General features: G+C 38.2%; 1 protein-coding gene across 1 annotated transcript in view; it reads right to left on the reverse strand.

Annotated features, from left to right (window-relative positions):
* The window catches only part of LOC114657349 (IQ and ubiquitin-like domain-containing protein), a 94,513-nt gene that overhangs the window by 64,404 nt on the left and 10,407 nt on the right, over positions 1 to 19,702 (reverse strand). Inside the window, 2 exon segments of the mRNA XM_051928736.1 lie at positions 9,164 to 9,374; positions 10,889 to 11,044. Coding sequence (XP_051784696.1) covers positions 9,164 to 9,374; positions 10,889 to 11,044 — 367 coding nt within the window.

A 19,702-nucleotide genomic window follows, 5' to 3' on the forward strand; every position in this document is an offset into this window, starting at 1 on the left:
TTTTTTTTAATGCATGGCAATGTTTTTTTTTATTGTAGTCAAGTGATTATGCTGAGACTCCAATGGCCTGTTTTACAATCATAGACTTCAAACAATTGCCCTAGCAAGGTACTTTTAACATTTTGGATGGCAGTGGATGTTTTAGCCAAGAAAAAAAAAATTGGGTGGCACAGTTTTAGATGTTGCAAATATTTTTATTTTTCAAACCTACAGACAACAAATGAAAGGAGACAATTAAAACAAAACGGAGTTCCATTATGAACAATTCTGCACATCCTCTCTCTCTGACACACTAACACTGAAGACTTTCAGCCAACAAAAGTGTGTCAAGAAACGCTACTGGGGGTCCTTTATACCAGGAGCAGTATGCCTGCATAATGCCTCACTGGGAAGTCAGACATATCCTTTTCTCTCTATTATAAAAAAAATCCTGGGAGAGAAAGACTAGGGAGAAGAGACATGATTTTCATGTGAAGATCACGGAAGACACTTAAAAGACCCACGAGACGAAAGAGATTGGCCATGGAGCGTCTCGTGGGGACCTTAAACATGAGACTTTGTGCCAAGAGATTGACCCAGGACCGTCTTGCGGGGACGTAGAACATGAGATTCTTGCAAGACATGCCCTATTTACAACCAATATCAAATAAGACCATGGGCAGCAAAACACTCAGTCGTGTAAAGGCTTTGAGCACACACAAATCCAGGGCTCTCAGCGCATATAAAGCGTATAAGGACAATACGTTAGAGATGAAACATCGATGACTAAGCAAAGAAGAAAGAGCAGGGCAGAGAAAAGAGACTCAAAAGCGTTGGAGAGAAAAAAATGCAAAAAAAAAAAAAAACAAGAATCTAGGTGCAAATTCAGAAAATAAGGAAAGTAATAATCAGCCTGGAACAAGTGGAATTGAAAAAAGCACGTCCAATCGGGCTCAGAATTAAAAGACAAAGAGTAAAAGACAAAGGAGAACTTCATAAAGACGTTCAAAAATGTTGGCGCTATACACATGCAGAGCAGGTTAGAGATTATGAGAGCAGTGGAATTCAAAAGGCTCAAAAAAAACATTAGCGCAATACAAATGCAGAGAAAGTTAAAGAATATGAAAGCAGGAAAATTAGAAAGTGTCAAAAAAAAGAAAGTAAAGATCGCAGTAGAGCAAACAAATGGAAATTATTACTTGAAAAAAAGGAAAATAATCACCACGGACCAGGAGCCTCATTTATAAACAGTGCATACGCACAAAAATGTTGCGTAAGCCTGTTTCCACGCTCAAATCGCGATGTATAAACCTAAACTTGGCATAAAGCCACGCATATTTTCACGGTAGCTCCAACCCTGGTGTACGCAAGTTCTCCGCTTGGTTTTGCAAACTGGCGGTACCGAGCGTCAAAGCAGTGCTACTGTTCCAGTGTGGTTTCCCTTTCTTTTTTAGATCCACATCCCTGACATGGCTTTATAAATACACTGAAATTAACCGCATATTGTTTATTAGTTTGATGCATCTGATTGTAATTAACCTGTAACAATATAATGGTCCACAGAATGGTCAAATTATTCTAAATACCATAGCTGCTTTAGCGTTGTTACTCTCACTGCACCTTCTTCTTCTTCTTCTTTCAGCTGCACCACTCGAAATATTTATATCACTGTATCTGATTGGGGAATCACAGCTCTACAGCAGATGATTGGAAAGAGATTATTGGTATGCAGTATCAAGCACACGCTGCCTCAGCCATGCTGTCTATTGAACTGCTCTCATATGGCAAACACTTCAGAGCCTTTCTTCGCGGTTCAGAAACAGTTTCATCCCAAGAACTATAAACCCACTCAATCAGTCCATCAAGTGCTCCTTGTAGAACACTTTGTACTTATAAGTACAATTACCTCACTGTAAACTTGCAATAGTTATAATATTGCACAACCTGAGCCACTTTATAAAGCGCATATTTACATATGATGATGATATCATTTTTAAGATGAAATGCAGGAAAATATGTTTATTATATTATACAGATAACATGTTAACATCATTTAAATAATATATATTGTTAATAATTAAACATATGAGGACACGGTGCCTCAGCGCTAGCGAGGAGCAGGCGCTTCGTTCACAGATTTTTCCTGCCTCACACTGTATTCTTGCTGGGGCTGGTGCGACACTGGAAGGATAGATGGATAGAATAATTAACCCTTTAACCACCAACTCCCTAAATATTCCCCACGCCAGGCGAAATCTGAACAATTTTCGTTTTTTTTACTTTTTTACATTTTTTTTACATTTTTTACATTTATTCAAGCAGTATTGACCACTAAATGTTGTGCAAGTTGCCAGTGTATACACGAAATCTATAAATGTAACCTGAATTCTCAGCTAAGCAAAACATCTTGATACCAAACCGTGCCCTTTTCAATGGTAGATACTGTCGAAACTGTAAGCGGCCCTTCCACGACAATAAACTTTCATCAACTGCAACTGACGGTCCTGGCATGTAGGGCAACTGAAATGCTTCAAATAAATGATCAATCAAAGGACGTAGCTTGAACAAGTGGTCGCGGTTTGGATCTTTCTTATCTGGCTCGTTTCTGTTGTCATTCAAATGAAAGAATTTCAGCAGCAAAGAGAATCGGTTACGTGTCATGACAGCTGCAAAAATAGGTGTTGCATACATAGGATCTGTAGACCAGTACATCTCAATATCTGGTTTTCTGATTATTCCCATCAACATCAAAATCCCAATGAATTTTTTCATTTCGTTTTCATCAGTGTCAAACCAAGCACGAACACGGGAATGTGGAGGTAAATTGGGATTTTTCTCAATAAACTGTGCTGCATACAGATTTGTCTGATGAGCAAAATGTCTGATCAAATCAGGTGACACAAACAGCTCATAAAACTGCTCAGCAGTGTAATTGTTTACATCAACAATAAAGCCACACGTTCCCTCAAACGAATGCAGAAAAGGTAGTTCACCACGGGCAGCAGCCCAGCTGAGATGCTGGGGATACACCCACTCAGCGCCGTCATCCGATGCGTCTTCATTCACAGTATCATGCAGCGCACGTTGCTGCTCATCACTGTCGCTAAAATCTTCTTCAGAACTGCTACAATCATGATCAGAACTGTCCAAAATCGCCTGCAAAGCCTCACTTGAAGTCAGTTTACGTTTCGCCATATTCACAGCTGTTACATGCGAATCACGTCACATGACCGGCCAAAACAACCACAGACTTGTCGAAATACAACGTAGTAATAATACCCACGCCAAACCGTCAGTTATACTACTTGCCAGGCATTCATATAACCACAGGCAAATGTGCCGGATAATTCCGGCAGTATGGCGTTAGCAATAAAACAACGGTGCCGGATATATCCGGCAGAGGGCGGTTAAGGGGTTAAACATGTACTACGAAGATATTTCAATGTTCCTTAAAAGTTTTGAAGAATCGGCTTTCTGAGCTTACAGATGGCTTAATGTCTATTACAGAGCTGATTGTGTGGCGATTGGATATTTGGAGAAAGAAAAGTAAGGACAGGAATTGGGGGTTAGTACGTTTGAAAAAGACAGTACTGCTGCAATAAATTATTTCATTGAAGGTCGCGCACGGCGCAGCAAGCATCTTGCGTGAGGCAGGAACAATCACTACGCCATCGTGTTCCCATGTTTAATAACATGCTTTAATTCCTATCATGATGAAAATGATATGAAGTATACATCTCAGTATTTTAATTATTCAGAGAGCTGTAATATCACGAATGTAATGGATTCTGTGTCCTGTCGGAGGAAGGGAAAGCCCGTTTAAGAAACACGTAGTGAGTCACACACATAGAGCACATAGAAGATTAAATACAAAACAAAGCATGTAACGTGCTACTTAAGCTACGATGGGATTTGAGAAACTAGTAAATTAAACGATTTTAAAATGAAGTTTATGATGTTCTACTTTAATGACAAAATGAACTACGATTAAAGTGGAAATTTACAGATTAAAGTTGATATTTCGTGCTTTTTTCCCACTGTGTGCCCATTTTTTTTCCTCTGTACCGTAATAAGCTTTCATATGACACTCAGAAGGTGGGCTATGACTCGCCTTTTCACAGCGACTTTGATATCTGACAACTTCTTTTTTATTTTGGGCACTGTGCGACTTTGTGAACTTGAGCTTTCGAGTTTCTTCAACACTCGATCAACTTCCTTTTTTTGTTTATACCACTGTTTAAACCAACAAATAGTACGTTTTTCCTTGCCTCCACTTGGTATTCGCTGAAATTCTTCTGTTTTCCCCCGTGCTTTTGCCATTGTCTTTTCACAGAAGGCTGAGCTTAAGGGCTATTTAAATTGATTTGCATATTCAAAGAGGTGTAATTCTGGGAGGAGTTGGGGCCGGACAGCAGGCACATGCAAGTGTGTTACTTTTCACGCTGACCGGGATTTATGTAGCGGAAGAATGTGGAAGTTGGTGAACGCACAGATTTATGCATCTGGATTTTTTTCTGCATATGAACATTTCCGCTTTTGTCCGTACGCTATGTTATAGTGTGAATTCTACGCACGCCGTTATACATGAGGCCCCAGGTGTCATTGAATAAAAAAGCAGGACAAAGCGAGGTCCGAAATAAAAGACAAAGAGTAGAAAACAAAGTAAAACATCATAAAGAGCTTAAAAAACAAGGGGGCCAAACACATGCAGAGCAGGTTATAGATAACAATAAAGGGTAAAGAAACAAAGCATTGCCATTCCTAAAATGGAAAGGGCTTTGTTGAAGATGCACTAATGAAGAATTTGGTTTAGAAAGAGGCATCAAGTTAAAACCAACCTGCAAGGCAAAGTGCAACATCCTAGATCAGTACCTGAACAGTCTGTATGGGCTATAGTGAAATTAAAACTCAATTAACAAAAACAAGACAACGAACAAGAACTAACCCAATTTCTTATTTTGTACGTGGAGACAATAAGAAATAACCAGATAAGAATATATGCAGGACTTCCCGATTTCAAAGAAAATGGATGAGTGCTAAAAGTAAAGTGAAGATGCTAAACTCCCTGCCTTTCATTCTCACATTTATATGTGTATCTGTTCATTGTAAACAGAGAGGATATCAGTCCATCACATTTGAGCCAATTCAATGATATAATCAAGCTGGCAAATGGGGAAGCTTTGAGAAACATCTCAAATGTGCCATCTCACATGAGTACAGGACAAACACGCCAACCCTAGACAACCCTAGGCCAGAATCAAACAAAGATAATTAACCTAGACAAAACTTTAACATGGGAAAATATAAAGACCAAAAATGATCTAAAGATAAACATATTTTAATAATCACTGCACAATACACACTTGTTAAAAGGTGCAAAATTAGTCAAGGAGGACCTGATAGAAGCCATTATTTAAGAACAGTCCTTACAGGTCAGACAGCAACCCTCCAGAAGGGAAGAAAAAATATTCTTAGTGACTGAGCCATCTAAAGTAGTGCTTCTCAAGTTCAGTCTTGGAGGTCCTCTGTGGCTGTGGGTTTTCATTCCAACCAATATCACAATCAGTACATCATTCTTCCATGTAATCCACCTCATTGTGTCCAGTTTTTATTCTCTGATTTTAAGAAATTCTGAAATATTTGTATTATTCCCAAAATTTTAGGTGCTTATATATTCCTTGCCATTTTTGTATTAATTCATCCCTGTCAAGACTCCCTTAACTGTATCTAAATGCTGACAAACTGAATGCTAATAGGGATCAAATACGTACAGCCATATTCATTTGTCTGCTTATTTGTCTGATTTGTAAGAAGCAAAGTGGAAACGGCAGTGAAGTAATGGCTCCCCCTTTATATTCATTGTTATTTTTATACTTGTGCCTGCACTGTTCATTCCTTACACCAGTTCTATCAGGAGGAATGGGTCAAAATTATGGGAAAATATTGTGAGAACTTGTGGAAGGCTATCCAAAGCGTTTGCAGCAGGTTAAGCAATTGTAAAAGCAAAGTCTCTTTGGATAAAAGCGGCTGCCAAGCAAATAAATGTAAATGTAAATGTAAACATTAACATCTGCATACCAAAAGGAGTAAATTAAAAAGAAAGCAGAAAAAGTAAAGATTTAAAACTATGACTTGAATGCTTGATTACATCTTGTCAATGTCAATGTCAATTTATTTATATAGCACATTTAAAACAATATAGTAATGCTGTGGCCAAAGTGCTTTACAATAATAGAATAAAAGAAAAACAAAACAAATTAACATAAAACATAAATAGAAATAAAATACATGAACATAAAATAAAATACATAATAGAAGTAATGTTATATACATAAAAAATAGAAGTAATGTTATATAATCACAAAGAGGAAACCATCAGTATTACTGAAGGTCACGGAATGCATGTGAATAGATTTGAGTCTTTAATCTTGTTTTAAACAGTTCAATTGTAGACGACTCCTTTATATGATGAGGTAAAAAGTTCCACAGGCGAGGAGCAGCAGCTGCAAAAGCCCTGTCTCCCTTGGTTATACACTTGGTACGAGGGATAACAAGAGACAGCTGACCAGAAGATCTAAGCACTCTAGATGGCTGATGTAAAACACACAGTTCAGATAAATAGGCAGGAGCAAGCCCATGTAAAGATTTAAAAACTAGCAGCAAGATTATAAAATCAATTCGAAAACTGACAGGCAGCCAGTGTAAAGAAGCTAAAATAAGAGAAACAGAGTCATACTTTCTTGCCCCAACCAGAAAGCGAGCGGCAGCATTCTGGACCAACTGTAACCTGTGTATCAGGGATTTGCTAATCCCAGAATACAGCGAGTTGCAGTAATCAAGGCGAGAAAAAAATAAAAGCATGAGTAGCTATCTCAAGATCCCTAGAAGATAAAAAAGGCTTGATCTTACCTAATAGACGAAGTTGGAAAAAACAACTCTTGACTACAGAATTTACTTGTTTCTCAAAAGAGAGGTTACTATCAAAGGTAACATCAAGATTGCAGACTTGAGGTTTGGAAAAGACAGAGAAAGAGTCGAGAAGTCCAAGACCAATTTGGGCTTTAGCTGATGAACCCACTTGCTTGCTTGAAGAAGGGGCCTCAGTTGCCTCGAAAGCTTGCATATTGTAATCTTTTTAGTTAAAGGTGTCATTTTGCTTGACTTTTCACTTCAAGCTATGACAATGAATACAAATATTTATGAAGTTCTTAGAAATATTTGTAGGCTAGATTACTAAACAATGAGAGCAATTAAAAGCAAGAATGACATTAATAGATTGTGAAACTGGTTGGAACATACTGTATTTTTGTAGTCATGGGGGGCCATCCCTGGCCAACCTTGAAAACTGCATGTCTATTGTATGGCCAGTGGTCTGGCAAAGAAATAAGCAGAAATGATATGCAAGCTACTTGCATGGGACCACCTATTCCTTTTTCCATGTAACAAAGTTATCTCTGTTTACTCTGCTTGCCAAGCTATACAGTCATGAGCCAGGGAAGTGATCCTGATTTGAGGAATTGAAGGGAAGGGAAAAAGGTCGCACTAACGTTGGTCTCATTGTAGAATGTGCTAGTGTCCAAGACAATGCCATAGAGTTCTTCTTGAGTCTTGAGTTAGGAGGTAAGATGAAGTACAAGGTTCAGTGGCAAAAGTTAGTGCACATAAAAAACTGAAAAGAAACACTGTAAGAGAAGAAATAAGGGAGTTATATTTCAGGGTATGTTGAAGTGGGCATGCAGGAAAGCTATTCTACCATGTACAGCTATGTGTTTAGTTAGGTACATTTGAGCAGGTGGGTCTGATTTGTTTCTTTAGTTAAATTCTTTTTGCTATTCCCCATTACCATCTCCCCCTATGCTAATTAAACACTTTATTCTACGTCACATTCGTGCACATGGGAGACATCTTAAAGACTTCGGTGATAGTAATTCACTACCGAGACAGGAGATGGCACTGTTCAATAACAGACCCTGTAATAACAGGAGACGGACAGTTTCCCACCACTGCCATCACTTCTGGGGTCCATCCACCTGGAACTGCCTGTTCTTCACAGAATCCCTGATAACCGGAAAAGAGTGGGCATCTTCGGGAGACAACCTAAACAGACGAAAGTCTGTGGAAGACTCGTTTTGCTTTTTACAATTAATTAGGGTTGGCGGCAAGGTGCCCCAAAACAGTTACATTGTTCGTCTTCTCATTACATTTGTTTTAGTTTGTTCATTTTTATTCATTTCTTCTATTTATTCATTTTTTTTCCTCATTAGGTTCAAGTGGATCTAAGCCCGTCTGGGCAGCACTAAGGGTTATAGGATGCCCCTCGATTGACGGGCACAAACACACGTCACTATCAGTCACATCAGTCTAATAATTTTTTTTTCCAAAATACTTATAAAAAAATTTAAATACATTGAAGGTATAAAGTCATAAAAAATATTAACTGTCAGTAACCTCTAAATTACAAGCTTGAACATCTTGTTGTTCCTTACATTCATATCAAAAAGATCTGTGTAAATTTCAAAATGTGCAAGAATTAGAGCAATAATGTAATAAGTCTTTAATTATATTACAGCAAATGACTGAATGGAGTGCTACTACGAGTATGACATACAGAGGCGCTTTCCTCACGCTGCTCAAGTATAGTGTGACTCCAGACTGGAATGCCATAAGTGAGGAATCTTCGGGTTCTCCACTATTTCTCTCCTCTAGTTCAAACACATGCTTATTAGTTATTTGACAATGTTCATTGGCCCAGTAAACTGATGATAAAGTTTTGCTCAGGCTGGAATAATGTCTTGGACACACAATAAATATCTGGTCAATACACCAGCCTCATTTTACTTGCATTAAAAAAAGAACAGCAACAAAAAACTGGCTTATCTTGAGTTTAATAACTGTTGTATGTTGCCACAGAGGAGTTCTGTGATGGATTAATAATGAGTAAAGTAGCTCCAATGAAATTAAATGAAAATTTCTAACAGTATGTTACTTTTCTTGATTTTTAGGAGGATGAAAAATAGCAAGATTGATACAGAAATTATTCTTTAGTTATAATCGAAGAGTATGGTTATGAGCCTCGAGTTTAGTTCAGAAAGTTCCAGAATCCTAGGACATAACAGGAGAGTTCACTTCCTTACCATAGCAGTATAAACTAGCGTACTAGTGTTAATGAAAACTACACACTTACGTTCCAAGGTACTGAACACAAGTTCAAAGTCTTCCTTTGTTTTTGGATTCATTCTCCTCTCAAAATCTCTTTTCATGCGGTTTTCTTTTTCAAGCTTCCTTCTCAATGCTTCCTGCTCAACCCACTCCAGGTAGAGCATTTTCTGATTTCTCAGTTGCTGAACATACCTGGTGGCCAGCCAGCGCCTGGTATGAGTCTGAATGACCAGCGTCTTTAAAAAAAATAACAAAAAAAAATAAAAGTATTGGTTTACAATAAAATGTGATACAAATTTTGTTAAGTAAAAATTGACCCAGCATGCCACCAACATTAGTTAGGTGCATCTTTCTAATAATCATATTGACAAAATTCATATGACTAAATCATATAAAACATGTTAAAAGTGATATAGTTTTTTTTTTTATGGGGCAGTTTTCTGATGAAATCTAGTTGAGATCTTTCAAGAAGCCGCTTGTGCTTCAGCGATGTGGACTGGGAGCGTCCAATATTTACATCCTAGGTAATTTTGTCAGTTAACTAAGAGATCAACTGTAAAACACATGGCAGACAATTCACCAGTGCTGTCTATCTATCTATCTATCTATCTATCTATCTATCTATCTATCTATCTATCTATCTATCTATCTATCTATCTATCTATCTATCTATCTATCTATCTATCTATCTATCTATCTATCTATCTATCTATCTATCTAAATGTTTGACTTGAAGATACTCAGTGAACCACTTCTGTTGCAAGTGTTAAAACATTCCAGCAACAATATTGTAGTGCGGCTGTGCAGCCTGGTGACTCTGGAAACATTACGATACATCCTTCTTTCAACAGTAATTTGGATGGTGGAAGAAAGGATGGTGTTAACGGTTGTAGATATTCTACGGGATATTGTAAGTTGATGTTTTCATCTTCCGCACCATCACCACCAACTGTTTCAGCATAGTCTAATATTGATACGGATTTAACCAATTTGCTGTGTAACCGATTGACAATTTTCGCGTTAATTCGTTTGACTTCATCGTTTCTCGGTGCTAGGATTGCCTGTGTACTCATTTCTTCTGTTGATAACCCTTTGGGATGAAATTCTTCAATAAGATTTGGACATAGTAAGTCTTCTTTTATTGGGAACTTAAAGTGAGGAAAACATAAAAATTTATAAGAACTGAGAGCGCAGGAATTGTGTCTGTCAAAAGCATTCACACGAATGAGAGGTGAGAGGACCATGGGCATGGGCCATTAACCGTAAATGGTAGAGAGGAGGGCAGAACGTGAAAAAATCTCTTTGCAATAGTCTCATTTCGTGGGACTTGAAAAAATCTCTTGGCAATAGTCTCATCTCATTTCAAGATTTTCTTTTATAATAATAGAGAGACAGATATATATTGTCCCTTCCTACCTACAACCAAGAGAGAAAAAAAATGACAAAAAATAATACTTTTATTAACAAAATAAACATTACATGAATACATATAAAGAATATAAAAAATGATAATATCAAAGAGAGTGCTCCTTTGGGCCTCACTTAACAGACATGAACCTCTGTCGAGCATATGTAGCTGCTCACTCACATACCTACCACCATACTTGCTTTCTCACCTATTGTCTCTCTCTATTCTCTCCAGGCAGTTCACCCTCTCCTACAATTACCATTTTTTAGCATTGACTCTTTACAACACAGTAAATTAATAACAAATCAGGAAATCTGCAATAATTAAAAGTACAAAACCTACTGCATGAAGCCTTCTGGCATGGTATTCTTCTGCTGTCATATACATTCCAGGAGCCAGCAATCTGTCAGTTATGTTTGACACATAACACCCAATCTTGCTCATCTGCGTCGATGTTGTGTTGTTTGTCTGCTGTTGCTGAGTCTTCTCATCAACTGTCTAAACATTCAAGAGAACCACATGTTTAAAATTTCTTGTCAATTGTGTTACAGCATTTAACATTTTCAAGTCAAGTCAAGTCAGCTTTATTTATATAGCACATTTAACACAACTACAAGTTGACCAAAGTATTAACAATTAAAAAAAACAAATATCCAGTAAAAATACAGTTCACTGTAAAAAAAATAAATAAGATAATATAAATACAAACAAATAAGCAAATAACTAAAATGCTATACATAGCATTTGTAAATAAGTCTATACACATTTTAAGAATAAACCCTTACTCTGCACCAAAAGCCAGTAAATAAAAATAGGTTTTCAATTTGATTTAAAACTATAAATTGAGGGAGAAACTCTATTTTCATAAGGCAGAATGTTCCAAAGCCTCTGGGACACTACTGCGAAAGCACAGTCATCAGTTAGCTTCATCAGTTAGCTTCTGACCTGTCCATGGAATGCACAATAGTAACTTATCTGAGGACCTGACAGCCATGGATGGTAGATATGGGGTACGAAACTCAGCAATATATTAAGGAGCACAGCCATGCAGTACCTTATACACAAATAACCAAATCTTAAAATTCACCCTATACTGTACTGGAAGCCAGTGCAAGGAAGCCAGAACAGGTGAGATAGGCTCTCTCTTTTTTTTGGTGCCAGTCAACACCCTTGCAGCCACATTCAGAACCAACTGACGATAGACGATTGAGAGACACCAGCATAAAGAGAACTGTGGTAATCCAGGGGTGAGGAGACAAAAGCAAGAATAAGCTTTTTAAAGTCATTTTATGACAAATAAAGACCCTAATTTGGATAAAGCAGCTCTTCACAACAGCATTTATCTGTTTGTCAAATTTAAGTTCAGAGTCAAAAATTACACTTAGATTTCTTACATATGATCTAATATACAGAGTAGGTGGTCCCAGATTATTTGCAATTATAATGGTAGATTTGGAAGGACCGAAGAGAATAACATCAGTCTTGGATTTATTTAATTTTTATAAAATTTGATGCCATCCACCATTTAATATGCTCAGACATTAAAAAAGGGAAGCTAATGGTGTCTTGTCACCAGATTTTTTAAAGGAAGATACTGTAGATTTGGGTGTCATCAGCATAGCACTGATAATCAATGTTATAGTTTATTAGGATCTTACAAAGTGGCAACACGTACAAAGAAAAAAGAACAGGCCCAAAAATGGATCCTTGCGGAACCTTACACGTAACAGGAGCATTTTACCATTTTAGTATACATGCTAAAGTAACAGCAGTTGAATTCTAATGGTTTTTTCAGATTAGGTTACTTACTCCCAAAAATTTTATGAGTTACATACAATGTGTCTCTTCTATATTTGTTTTCAAAAGACTTAGCCTACAACTACCAAGGAGCCACTGGATGTATTAGCCATATGTCTCTCTATATATAAAAGAAAATCCTGGAATGGAAAGCAAATGCAAGGCTACGATACGTGATAATCTCGACAGACATTTTAAAGACCCGCGAGACCAAGGAGACTTGCCACGGTGCATCTCGCGGGGACCGTAAACATGAGACTTGGTGCCAAGAGATTGTCCCAGGGCCGTAGCAAAAAGGACAGCGTTTGTACAGGCTTTAAAAAGATCGAAAGGCAGCGTGGCAGCAGCTACCCCAACCGAATGCGAGCAGCGGTACACATCCTGCAAGAAAGAATTCAACCACGCCCAGGGCCAGAAATAAAAGACAGGTATTGCTTTTACAACGTCACGCAGGACCAGGCAGTGAGCCATCATTTAAAACAAGTCAACAGACCTCTAAGCTAGCAGTTGTTGGATTGCTTTTGGCAGGCAAGCATCATGTGCTCTGAGCTCTTAAAACAACGACATGCATCAGGCAGAAGAGGCAGCTAGCAAGCAGCAAAAAGACAGCAAATGATCCAAAGGCATATCCTTAGCGTACGTTCAGCCGCAACACCCTTCAGAACACGAGCAGTATTATATGTCTGGGAAGAAAGAGATGTAACCACGCGCGGGGCAGGAAATAAAGAAACAAGTATTGTTTTTACAAAAGTTTTTAAAGTAAAAGTGAAAATAATGCATATGTAACAATTCACAAGAAAATAACAATCTCTTTAAATTGTAGGTTGCCTGCCTAAGGTAAAGTCATCCCTGATAAATGGGGACGTGGCAATGAGGGGTCCTTTCATCGGATTAGCGCTATTTCAGATGTGGAATGGCAAAATGGGGGAGGCAGCTTAATGAATGAGGTCTCCAGGACTTAAAACAAATCCAAATCATATTATGTGATATCATCTAATGTGAAATTCTACTCCGTACTTCTAAAATTTTTATTTTTATACTGTATTGAGGAGTTATTCTGTTCTATGTATTGTACTGTATTGTATTGACCCCCTTCTTTTTGACACCCACTGCACACCCAACCTAACTGGAAAGGGGTCTCTCCTTGAACTGCCTTTCCCTAGATTTCTTCTATTTTTTCCCTACAAGGGTTTTTTTTTTTTTTTTTTTTTTTTGTCTTCTTAGAGCAGGGGTGCCCAAACTTTTTCCTATGAAGGGCCAAAAATCAAACTTGACTGAGGTGCCGTGGGCCAAAAGTAAATTTTGCATCATATATCAAACTGCATTACATTAAAGTTGCTATGGTTTCCCTTTATTTATTTCAAAATATTTAAAATAAATATAAAACAACTTTAATCTGATTAACTAATGCAATTTTATTTGTAAAGTTTTGCATTTTAATGAACTTATTACAATAAAAACAAACAATCTGCAAGTGTTCAATATACAATACAGTTCAATGCCAGACACACTAGTCAAGCTGTAAGCAATAATAAAACCATTCGGTTGCAATGTCCGTGACCTAATGAGAGATATGAAACTGGTCCTTATTTTTCAGAAGTTTTTCAAGATTGGGCTGTAGCTGACTTACAGACAAAGACAAGATATTTTGTAGGTGAGAGTCAGTTAGTTTGCTTCTGAGTTTACTCTTGTTCAAGTTCATCAGACTGAAAGTCTGCTCGCAGAGGTAGGTACTGCCAAACAGAGACAGCGGAATCGGATATGTCGGTGCTCTCGTCGCAGGCTATTGAATAGGCAGAGAACACACTTGCCTTTGTCTTGATTTGCTCGCCGATGTCTTGAGCCATGTCCTCTATGCGTCGGGTGACAGTATTTCTTGACAGGCTAATTTGTGAGAACATTCGTACCTGAGAAGGACAAACTGCTACTGCAGCCACTGCAAGACATTCCTTGACGAACTCTCCAGTAGCGAAGGCTCTTCCACTTTTAGCAATTAGAGCGGAAATAATAACTGGCCCGTGTGGCGCTTTCTTGTGCTGTTAAAGGACGTAGCAGCGCGCTCTGTTCGAATCGAAGTTTAGCAAGCAGCTCGTTAGACTTCTGTTTTCGCGCCTCGCCGCTGTACTTTGAGAAAGCTGCAGAATGTTTTGTTTCATAATCACGACGGATATTGTACTCTTTTAAAACAGCAACCGACTGTTTGCAAACTAGACATACTGCCTTTGATTTGACTTCAGTGAATAAAAACTCGTCTTGCCAAACTTTTTAAAAATTTCTCTTGTCTGTGTGCCACCGCCTTGATTTCTCCATTATTGCGTTTGTTAATTTGTTGACGTTAATTGATGTGGAGTGTTGCAAAGCAGGCGGTGCTGCACCTTGAATTGCGCATGCACGAAAAAAAAAATTGAATTAATTTACATTTAATTTAAACATTTAATATCAGTTTACTCTTTTGTAGTTCAACAATAAAACAAACAAAAATGTTATGTCAAACTACAAATGACGATCTGTGTCGAAGGCATCCCCCTCCCCCCCCCCCTTCTCAGATGGTGTGGCGGGCCAAATCAAACATTACCACGGGCCAACTTTGGCCCGCGGGCCCTAGTTTGGGCATCTCTGTCTTAGAGGGTCAAGGCTGGGGGATTGTCAAGAGGCAGGGCCTGTTAAACCCAATTGCGGCACTTCTTGTGTGATTTTGGGCTATACGAAAAATAAATTGCATTGCATATCCGGTAAACCAAACACAGGGGTTGGCGAGCGAAGCGAGCAGGGGGCGGAGCCCCCTAGTATATTATAAGATTAAAGTGCACAGTTCTGCAGAGATTCATTGCACCACACACAGGTACATGGCTCCAATAAAGGAGTCATCACACAGGCTATTTAATACAGAAAAACAGGCTGAGAAGAGAGTTGAGCAAGACAAGAATATCCATAGCATGCACCAAGAATCTGTCTGCTAGGATTCTGGTAAAGCCATTAGTATCTCTGCAGTGAAGAAGTCAAAGAACATACAGTGCCTATGAAAAGTATTCACCCCCATTAGAAGTTTTCACATTTTATTGTTGTACAACATTGAATCACTCTGGATTTAATTTTGCTTTTTTGACACTGATCAATGGAAAAAGACTCTTGAATGTCAAAGTGAAAGGGGATCTCTGCAAAGTGATCTTATTTATTTATTATGATCTGAATTTAATACAGATATAGTGCAGAAAATAATTGCACAAGTAAGTATTCACTCCCTTCAAGTCAATATTTAGTATAGCGTGAAACCAAAGATAAAACAGGAATGACATAAAAACAACAATTGTAATTTCCTGGAGTGGCTGAGTCTGAGTCCAGATCTCCTTTAGAATTTGGGGCTAGATTCAATAAAGGGTGGAGTGTTCACTCGTGATCCCCATTAAACCTGACGGAGCTTGAGCAGTTTTCCAATGAAGATTGGAGAAAAAGGGCAAAGTCGAGATGTGCAAAGTGGACAGAGAGAGTCCTGTGCACACAGACTCAAGGCTGGAATTGCTGTCAAAGGTGCATCTAATCAATACTGATGTTAGGGGGATGAATTATCAATTATTTTGTGTTTTGTATTTGTAATTAATTTAGACCACTTTGTAGAGATCTGTTTTCACTTTGACATGAAAGAGTTTTTCTGTTGTGTTGCTCAGTGTCAAAAAAGCCAAATTCAATCCACTGTGATTCATGCTCATGTGACAGTAAAACATGAAAACTTCCGAGGGGCTGAATACGTTTTATAGACACTGTACCTAACAGGCTTTGTGAAGATAACTTGATATTTTTATTGGATTGCCACTCTATTTCCATCATCTGGAAACTGAACAACTCATTTTTAAATCAAGACATCATTACTATGAACACGGAGAGAAAGCTAATAAGCTCTTAGCTCAACAAATCCACAAGCAAGAAGTTCGCAATGTAATCCCAGCAATCACCAACACGAATGGAGATAAAATCATTGACCATAAAAATATAATGCACACATTTACAGGCTACTATCAATCCTTATAGTCTACTGAGTTTAAAGGAGACAACACACAATCTAATACATTTCTAGATACATTACAAATACCACAAATAGATACTCTTAGTGTAGAGGAATTGGATAAAACTCTGGCGCTATCAGAATTACTAGATGCTATAAAGTCACTTCAGAGTGGGAAAGCAGCAGGCCCTGATGGCTACCCTGTCGAATTTTATAAGAAATTCTCCACTACGCTAGCTTCCCTCTAAGAAAGCAGAAAAAATATTATTAACTGTAATGATTATAAGTATCCATCTATCCATCCATTATCCAACCTGCTATATCCTAACTGCAGGGTTGCGGGGGTCTGCTGGAGCCAATCCCAGCCAACACAGGGCGCAAGGCAGGAAGCAGACCCCAGGCAGGGGCTAGCCCACCGCAGATGAGTATAAGTATTTAACTCACAAAATACCAATGACTGTATTTTGTATTAATCATGCTGCAGAGAACTATATGATTTTATACTTCTATATGATTTGATCTGCATTTAGCTAGGAAAGGAATTATGTTTATGCACAGAATATGAGACTGATTTAATTCTTCTATGTGGAAGTGCTAACCTCCTGATATTAACAGAACACCCTGTGATATTATGAATCAATGTGATCGTTTTCTTCACTCTCGCTTAAAAATATAAGACAATTGTCATTTATGAATTAATAAATAAGGATTATTAATCTAATCAAACAAATATAATCTAATGAAGATTTTAAAGTTATATGAATGTAATCTCTTTATAACTAATGCAATGAACTTTAAGAAAACTGTTTAAAATGGGTTTGTGTGTGTACTGAGAAGGTCACAGTCTTTAGAAAATGTAGGCACCTGGTACTGCTTTGTTTTTCTATACTCCCATATGTCATAAATTAGATGTAACCCTAATCTATGTATGACCTCAAAATGAACTGTTATGTTTTTTTTTCTGTTCTCTCTTTGGCTAATGAATAAGCTAGGTAATATAAACAGGAATTTTTTCTTTTAAGCAAGACTGTCTGTTCTGACCAGCCAGTGGCACTGAGCTTGGGGGGGGGGGGGGGGGGGGGGGGGGGGGGGGGGGGGGCTCCAGTCTCTTCGTAAGCATGGGGGGGGGCAGTCTCACAATCTCTCTCTAACTCACCAAGAATAAAGAAATTGCTTTTAATTTTAAATTGGTATTTATCTCGTCATTTTCTTACTTCAGCGCTCGCACCTCTTATCAGCAACATTTACAGAAGCTAGAGACAATCAAATTCTACCTCAAACTTTTCCCCAAGCATTAATCTTAGAAGACTGGCATCCTTCAACATCTGCAGTAAGATGCTGCAGATGTTCTATCAGATGGTTGTGGCGAGTGCCCTCTTCTACGCAGTGGTGTGCTGGGGAGGCAGCATTAAGAAGAAAGATGCCTCACACCTGGACAAACTGGTGAGGAAGGCAGGCTCTATTGTTGGCATAGAGCTGGACGGTTTGACATCCGTAGCAGAGCAACGGGCACTCAGCAGGCTCCTATCAATTATGGAGAATCCACTACATCCATTAAACAGTGTCATCTCCAGACAGAGGAGCAGTTTCAGCGACAGACTGCTGTCACTGTCCTGCTCCACTGACAGACTGAGAAGATCATTCCTCCCCCAAACTATGCGACTCTTAAATTCCACCAGAGGGGGTAAACGTTGAACATTATTCAAGTTATTGTCTGTTTTTTACCTGCATTTTTTATTATTCTTTAATTTAATATTTTTGCTGCTGGAGTATGTGAATTTCCCCCTGGGATTAATAAAGTATCTATCTATCTATCTATCTATCTATCTATCTATCTATCTATCTATCTATCTATCTATCTATCTATCTATCTATCTATCTATCTATCTATCTATCTATCTATCTATCTATCTATCTATCTATCTATCTATCTAATCACCATTTTTCCTAAACAAAATAAGGACTTATTACAATGTACATCATACAGACCAATTTCACTTCTGAATAATGATGTTAAGATACACTCCAAAGTCCTAGCTAGAAGGATGGAGAAAGTGCTGCCTTCGGTAATATCACAAGTTCAAAGTGGATTTATTAAAGGCCGACACTTAGCTTCCAATCTTCAACGCCTGTTTAACTCTTTGAGGGCTGAATTTTTTTTCCAAAAAACATAGCTTCTGAAAAACAATGGTTTCACATAATATAAATCATAATAATCATGAAACGTCTGTTGGTACATGCTGTGGGTGCCAGTTTGCCAAGAATGTGCAGCAGGCTTGCCACCAGGCTGTCTTGGCATGGCTGGGGCAGTAGCAGCACCAGTCATGGTCACTGTGCTTTGCAATCTGGTTTCTACCTCTTATCGTTGTTAAGTGGCAGTCCTCCTGGTGAACAGTGTCATAGGCGGGTCAGCTACCTGAACCTGTTCAGCACCATGATTAGCTGGGGACCAGTCAGCTGAAGCGGGAACCTCACATTCATTTTCGATTACTTGTATCAAAATCGGAGTCCGACAAGTCATAGTCCGGTTCAGAGATAATAGGCGAAACTTCGTCCACAGAGTGTTTTGCTTTACACATTCACTTTGATCTCTCAGTGACATTTTTGCTCTTATTTGCGCCTTACTGATCACACAAGCGCACAACATCTCGGTCAAACCAATGAAGCTAACTTTCCTTCTAGCAACGAGAGTCCAACTAAAACATAACGGTTGGTTTTATCACAGTTTACAGTTGATTACCATTGTCAACTCCTTATTTTGACAAAAGTCGACATCAGCCTTGAAAGAGTTAATGTAATATATTCACCAGCAAAGTCGAACACCCCAGAGATGATATTATCATTGGATGCAGAAAAAGCATTTGATATGATTGAATGGAACTACCTTTTCATTACATTAGAGAAATTTGGGTTTGACCCGAACATTTGCGCATGGATCAAACTAATGAATACAATCCAGAAGCTTCAGTTTGTATTAACAACATTTGTTCAGACTACTTTAAACTAGAACGTGGTACCAGACAAGGATGCCCCTTGTCACCACTACTATTTGCAATCGCCATTGAACCACTGGCAGTTCACTGTCAAAATGCTCATCAGATAAAGGGGATTATCAGAGAAGGACTTGAACAGAAAATTTCTCTATATGCAGATGATATGGTACTGTATATATCAGACCCACAAAATACTGTGCCTGCAGTCTTAACAGCACTTACAGAATTTCAAAAGATCTCTGGTCTCAGAATTAATTTGAATAAAAGTGTGCTCTTTCCAGTGAATTCACAAGCACACAATATTAGATTGGACACCTTCCCTTTTATTATTGCAGATCAGTTTAAATACCTAGGGGTAAACATCAT

Source organism: Erpetoichthys calabaricus, chromosome 1 (assembly GCF_900747795.2).
Source record: "Erpetoichthys calabaricus chromosome 1, fErpCal1.3, whole genome shotgun sequence".
Taxonomy (NCBI): Eukaryota; Metazoa; Chordata; class Cladistia; order Polypteriformes; family Polypteridae; genus Erpetoichthys; species Erpetoichthys calabaricus.